Source organism: Atta cephalotes (assembly GCF_000143395.1).
Source record: "Atta cephalotes unplaced genomic scaffold scaffold00031, whole genome shotgun sequence".
NCBI classification, from domain to species: domain Eukaryota; kingdom Metazoa; phylum Arthropoda; class Insecta; order Hymenoptera; family Formicidae; genus Atta; species Atta cephalotes.
Genome location: NW_012130095.1, coordinates 1,309,926 through 1,317,738, shown reverse-complemented (window position 1 = coordinate 1,317,738; position 7,813 = coordinate 1,309,926). Strand labels below are relative to the sequence as shown.

The 7,813-nt window shown below is 31.2% G+C and overlaps 1 protein-coding gene across 1 annotated transcript in view; it reads right to left on the bottom strand.

Annotated features, from left to right (window-relative positions):
- Window positions 1–7,162: 7,162 nt before the first annotated feature.
- Window positions 7,163–7,813, bottom strand: part of LOC105621016 — a 3,741-nt gene continuing 3,090 nt past the window's right edge. The window contains exon 3 of the mRNA XM_012202492.1: window positions 7,163–7,395. Within this exon, the coding sequence (XP_012057882.1) occupies window positions 7,163–7,395 (233 nt within the window). The remainder of the gene's footprint in view (window positions 7,396–7,813) is intronic.

Here is a 7,813-nt window from a genome sequence, read left to right as displayed (position 1 = left end):
TTGCCGGAACAAGTGATAATGAGAACGAGCACGCGATCGAAATAATTAAATTATCTATATCGTGACAGCATCAATTTTTTCAGATTTAGTTACGATTAACAAGGGACTTACATAATCTCAGAAGCAGTGATCGTTTTCTAGTTTTGTACGATAAGCTCATTCCTTGCAAAGTATCGCGTTTTAATACATTGTAATTTATAATGAATAAATAAGTAAAATAAACTGTGTTTGAATTTAAAAGAGGAAATCAAGTTTATTAAATAACGTTATCCTATTACATTTTGGAGATATCCATTTGTTTTCCTGACACAGTTTTATTGTGAGAAATCTCTATACAAATTTTACAATATAGTTAGATTCAACAGACTTTAAAGCAGATGGAAAGATAATATATTCTTCATCTCGCACAATATGCCTTAAATTTTCTGGATACCGTCTTCCACGTTAGGTTTCCTTTTTCAATATGGTTCATGAAATTTACTCTTAAATGTACACTAAAATACAAACTTGCTTCAATTGTTACAAAATAGGCCATATAAGTGAAACATGTAAATGTAGTTCTAGCCTATTTTGCGGCAACTTTCCACATGAGAAAAATGTTATTTGTTTGGCCAAGGCATTATCGCGCTGTATTAATTGTCAGAGCAACTGGCTGTTTTACATGTGATTGCCCTCTTGTACTAGATCATAAAGCATTCTACACTTGGCTGTGATTGACAATATTTCGTTGATAGAAGCTAAAAGAAAAATTCGATTCAATCATAGCAATAGAAGATCTTCTCTTGTCACTGATCTCAGATTTGATTTTAGTAACTACACTTATCTTAATTCAGAGGAAGGTTTAAGCGGCCCCAGACTCCGGATCAACCAACCAGAAAATTACACTTGTTCACATGATAATCGGTTTTGCGCTTTTGTCTGCCTTAAATTCCAATCGCCTTCAGAAATGACAATGGAATCGACACTGAATGTCGATTTGACATCAAATTGATATCGAATTGACAGAAAATAATTAAAGGGATAATTTTCGCATTGTTTGTTTTAGAAAAAAAAATAAGTTTGAAAAAATAAATTGCTCATACATAATTATGCATAATTTTATATATAATTATACGTAAGTAAGTTTTTACATTTCTTGAAACTTGATTTTTTTTTCTAAAATAAATAGTGCAAAAATTGTCTTTTTAATTATTTTTATTGTTTTCACATTACTATTATTATTTCTATTGCACTAAAAAATAATTTTACAAAAGAAAGAAGGATGTACTTGTATATGAACATATTTGTATGAACATATATAATTATACATGAATATTTCTGCGTGTTATGTATGTTTATACATAACATTCATGCATGAAAAATTTTTTACTGGGCCGTAATTAAGTGACATAATAGCTGACTAATACCTTGTCCAAAAAACCTACCAAACTGATCTCTTATTGCATTAAGAAGAGCAAAGTGTTCGATATCGCATGTAGAACGAGGAGTCTATTCTCTTGTATGCAGCGTAAGAGTTTGTACACCATACCGTTGCCCAAATTCGATAGCATCTTTCCATCCAGGTAGAAGAGAACACCTCTATCAGATGTTCGCATCTCTGAGAGGTGTCAATTGTAAGTGCCCGTATATTCCCAACTTCTTGGATGATTTTTGGTCTCCTTCCATTAAGCCATTATGTATTGACTTATTGAATATCAATTCGTCGTTTAGTTATACTATAACTGTATAAGTGACTTCAACTCATTATGATAATTGATTCTGATCTTCCATATTCGGACAAGATAGATAAAGCGCTTTTCAATGTCATAATAAAGAATGATAATGATCTTATAATTCTTAGCGAAGATACAGTTATGTTACTTCAGACAGCTCCCGGCAATAGAAAGTCGATTAATTTAGTCATTGTTTCGTCAAATCTGACAATTCTATGTTGTTCGTGGAAGATGAAACTTACGTGAGTGATCATTATTCCATCTGTACTATCATTGGAGGACCATGCCATCCACTAGTTTTGCTATAAACTGAGACTCGGTAAAGATAAAATGAACATATTCATTTATGACTTCATTCAATCGAAGGAAATGTTTATCGAAGGAGCACTCACTGGCGCAGCTATCAGGTTTGATTATCTTGAAGACTTTATTTTAGAGAAAGTAAGGGATTATTTCTCTGAAAAATGCAGTTTCCATGTAACAGGCATTCCAATAAGGAACCTCATCCTCCTTCCTAATGGATGGATAAGTGTCAGAATGCTCTAATGACGAGAAAGCAAGCCGTACGTGTATTTACGAATCGGTATACATCATGAAATAATTATCAGGAGCTTAGAAAGATCTCTTGATCCTCTAAGATTGCGCAAACAAATACGTAATACCCAAACAAACACGATTAAAAGAACTTAGTTCTTTTAATCACAAAATTCCGACTTTCCTACAATGATCAAACTGTTTAAAAAGCGTAATATGGACATTATGTCTTCTTGTAATCATTTTCAATTAAAACCTACCCAGGACGAAATGATCTCTAAACTCGCTCTAGAGTCTTATTTATATTGAGTACTCGTCCTCTCTCTCAACTATGCAAGTTGATCAAGCATCTATTGCTACATATAACAAGATGAATGAATCTTTCACACTGAAGGAATTTAACTCAAGAAATTCAAATTAGCGCCTGGATTAGACCAACTGTATTATAATATTTATAGTATCATTCATGCTCTTCCGCAAATTTATAAAAATTTGTTTTTGGATATATACAACGATTTCCTTTCCAATTTCCGGACACATGCAAAACCTCACTTGTTCATTTCGAAGATGGTGAGACCTATATCTTATTATTCTCATACTTCCTAAAGATTTTGGAAAAAATGATCGGATATAGACTGAGCTAATTTCTAGAATCTAGGCCCGATTATATATATATTATTATTATTATATATATTGACAATCTCGTCACTTTTATTAATCATGTACGAGCGTCTTTCCTCGCATCTAAATATACACAGTTTTATTCATATAAAAAGCCTTTTTAATAACATTAACTTTCTATATTGATTAAAGATTTAAAGAATATTGGTATTCCAGACGAGATTAGGTGATTTATTAAAAACGTTATTGCGGAAAGGGAGGTATATTTTATTATCAATGGGGAATTGGTGAATCTTCGCCGGGTGCATCGAGGCATTCCGCAAGATTCCAATCTTAGTTCTATATTGTTTTATATTTAGCTCAAAGACATCAACAATCAACTGCATGCAGATTATATTTTATAATACGATATACATAGTTATCTATTCTTGTATTTTGCAACACGATATATATAGTTATCTATTCCTCCGCTGCTTCCCTGCCTCTAGCGTTCCTATCTCTTCAGGCCTCTATTGACAGTATTGTTGTTTACCTTAATGCCAGAGGCATGGATCTCTCAGTTGATGATCTTTGCGACGAAAAGGAAACTGCCTAATATTCTCTATAACTTATATATTTAGGGATCAGTGTGTTAAATTGACGCAATCAGTTAAATTTCTAATCGTCTCAGAAAACTTACTGATAACGAGCATTTACGTGCTCTGAATTGTAAAAAGTTACAGTTAATATTATTTTATCTCTCGCTTCGGTTTGTGGGGATCTTATTTCCTATTACTTTTCATGGTTTATCGTGCGATATTTCGGAGCGCAATCGAATATGACTCTTAAGGTTTTTCTTTTAAAGGCTCATCTATTTTTGCAACTACAACGCCTACAGGGCACTGAAGATAGTTCTATTCTAGGATAGGACTTCCATCTCGATTAATGTAATACTTTACGAAGCCAAAGAGGCTGCTCCTAGAGGAATCAGACTATGCATTGAAGATTCAGATTGAAGATTAAAGATTGAGAATATGTGAAGTTAGTATCCTAATATCCTGTAATACTCAGGAATTCTAATTAGAGTTGCCATTTCCTTTTGATGAGATAAAGAGTTCCTATATAGCAAGAGTTCCGCTTAATAACCGTTTTTTAATAATTTTTAAAAAATTAGGTGCTAACTTCTTATCAAAATTCAAAAATAATTCTGAGCGGTTTAATTTTGCTTTATTTTGCTTTATTTGTAAATATCTAGAGTTCCTGATGATAAGAGAAATATCGATCAATGAAAAAAAAAAGAAAATTGTTTGAAAATTTTTGAATATCGAACAAATGTCGCATATTTCGCAAAATATTGGTTCAACCCTATTTTTCAATAAAACTTGTCGAGAACTTGTCCAAAATTCACAAGGGAAGTTAGATGTCCAATTAGTTTTGAAAAGTAACGGTTAAAAGTTATAGTATCCTATTTTCTATTAACTAAAATGAATATCATTCGCTTGGAAAATTTGATATTCGTTAGATAAATGGATTCAAAGTCCGTTATAAAGTGCTCCGAAAATGAGTTTAAATGACATTTTTTTATAAATTCTTTTCCTTTTTAAATTGTTCTATGTACGTATGAATAATATACGTAAATGGAATAGAAAGGAAAACTTCGATCTCGATTCTAGTAGTAGATATTGAACATTTTTTTATGTACTCCTCCCAAAGTTCGAATTGTGTTTGGATATGATATACTTATAGAATTGTACGAATGTATGTACGACGAAAACAAACATACATATATTTTCTTACTTATTATACATTTCCATTAATGTATTATTATTCGTTTTCAACGAATTGAAATTTGAGAAGTTAAAAATATTTCATTATAAGTTTTGCTATACTATAAAGTAGAAAAATTAGAAATACATTGGAGCCCATTAATGGAATTGAGAGCCAAGTTTTCTATTTAACTTACGTATACTACTCATACATATATAGAGAAATCCAAAACGTAAAAATTTATGAAAAAGATTTCATTTTCGGAGCTGTTTACAGCGAACTTTTACTTCATTCTTCTAATAAATATCAAATTTTCCGAGCAAATTGGCACTCATTTAATAGAAGATAGAAGTTAATAGAAGATAGAATACTACAACTTCTAACCGTTATTTTTTCAAAACTAATTGGACATTTGGATAATTTTTCTTGTTAGTCTACTCTCAACAAATTTTGATAACTCTTCCTTTGTAGTATCTCGGAAACCGTTGGTCCAATCGCTTTGAATCTTAATACTTTTCAATAGAACTCGTCGGAAACTGTCCAGGATTCCAATCAAAATTACTGAAATTGTGTAATAAGAAGAATTTGTGAGAATTGATTTTAGTAAGTTATATTCTTTGAAGGCAAATAACTTTTTAATTACTGATCGAATTGTCTTCTGCTATAATAATTTCTTATAGTTATGTTCAGAACTGTTGCCAGAAATATTGGAATTGTAAAAAAAATTTCAAGTCAAAATCTTCAATATCGAATAACTTATTAATTATTTGATTGAAACGAATACAAATTTTGATTGTGGCGGTACTCAAAGAGTTCCAATGATTGAAAATAATGTGTTAACTGTAAATATGTATCTTTAATTGTGATTGAATAAGAAATATTTTTTATATTTATATTACTCATATTGTATTTAGCTTATATAATACAATATAATGTGTATCACTGTCCTATGGTTTGTATTTGTGTAGTATGCATAAAATAAATATGTATATATAATAAAAAAATTATGTTGTATTATAGTTTACGGAGTTTGCACTTAATAAAAAACAATATAATCAAATTTAAAAAAGTATTGTGTGAAAGATATCATATAATAAAAAGAATCGCTTTTTGTGTTTTATACATTCTGTGTTACATACATGATAATATGAAGTGTGACTATTTTTTGCGGTGAAACAAAATTTTTTATTCTTTTTTTAAATCGTCATACTCGTACCATTAGATTCCTATATACCATTGCTGTATAGCGTCTTTGATTTAGTTTTTCTTTACAATTCTGTACGAAATATAATTAATTATTCCGCACATCGTATAATTTTGTTAATTGATCGCCACTACTCCATTCTCTCCTATCGGTCGAAGTTGGATTTTAAATGCTTTAAATAATTTTATATGAATTTATATATCACGGTTGTAATTTCTCGAATTGCGCGCCGAAATGATTTTTCGGACTTACAAGTACTAAGTAATTTAATTTGTGAAATGAAAATGATATGAAAATAACCAAATAAATTAATAGCATGAAAAAGAAGTGAGGAACAAAATAGTATCTATTAATATAATATTATATATAAGAACATATTGCTGTGTCCTCGGAACTTCGCCACTTTCTTCCAATGTGGGAACAGCTAACAATAAGTGAGAGAAAATATGGATAAATAATTGAGTTTCGATCGAGTTGTCATTAATTAATACAATTTACAAAAGCAATTTAATTTATGATATTACTATAGCAGTTCATTATTGCATTACGCGTATCATACATGAAATGGAACGCACCTGTAGAGTACAGAAGACATTTAAAATGTACAAATTGCTCGTCCGCGCGGACTAAAATGTTGCATCCAAGTGGCGATCACTCATATCGGAACTTGTGAGCTAACTCATGTTTTCACGTGTCTCATGAAAATATTCACTCGCTGAAAAATAATTGCTCGTGTAGAAAAGACATTACGATAACTTTATTATGCAGAAAAATACAATAAATCCAGAACCTTAGCAGAAACATCCAAACATAATGACAACTCGAGCGAAACTCAATTGTTTATCCGTATTTTCCGTCACTCAGCTGTTCGCCCACACTGAGAGAACCAAAAGTAGCGAAGAACACAGCAATATATTTCTTGTATATAGATACTGTTTTGGTCTCACTTCTCACTACTATTATTTTATTTGTTTATTTTCATTTTGATTTCATTTCTTTTATATTATTATATTTGATATTTTTTCATTATGTTTTTAAATTAATTCATAAAACGGTTTTGCGAAAATTTGTGAATTTTTTCGTTATGTTTTTAAGTATATTTCTAAAATGATTTTGCGTAGGATTGTAAAATATACTTGACGCCTGTAACATGACTTACGTCTGTTTTTTATATTTTTAATGTCTTTTCCGGTGGATTATATTTTTCTGTTATCATTTTTTATTATCACCAAGTAGTTGGATCATCATCAATTTTGCTGGCGTGTATGTGGTGAAAAAGAACATCTCAAAGCGCGGGGGTTTATTCGAACAGTGTCTTCACATCTCCCTTTCCATTGTTCGGCATTTATTCGAGCCGTATCCCTCGCAACGTTACAAGGGGATGAAAGCACGAACGGCATATTTTAGTTGTCTCGCTCCATTCATGATCTGGAAAGGGCAAGGACAAGAGCGACTCCCCTGGCAATATTACTGACAAATTTAATGCCCAGCTATTAGATAGCGGGGGTTGCATCTCGCCTGCTTTCCCCTGTATCTGTCTATTGTTGCAGTGGCCACGTGCAGAATGACTGCACGTTCCTGATGTTCAGACGAAAATGTTTAATCGTCATGTTCAAAGATCCCTTGCGAAAAAAACCCGACGCTCTTGTCACGCTTGTCGAGACTTATTGGGTTTGCCCATCGTTCGGACCTGCTAAATAACACGCGAAATTCGATATCGTTTGATGACGTTGGACGCGATTTGATACGGTCAAGTGTTTGCCAAGATCCTTCGCTATAATAATTATCAGTTTACTTTGTAAATGGTTGGAATTAAGAAAAGAAGCAGAACTGAAAAAAAAATTACCGAAATTCGTTCCGTGAAATTAGATCTTATTTATTTTTTAAATAAAAAATGTTCTTGAAATATTCAAAAAACGAACATAATACGTATATAAATATAAAACAAAATTTTATTTATTTAAATAAAACATCAAATATATATATATATATATAT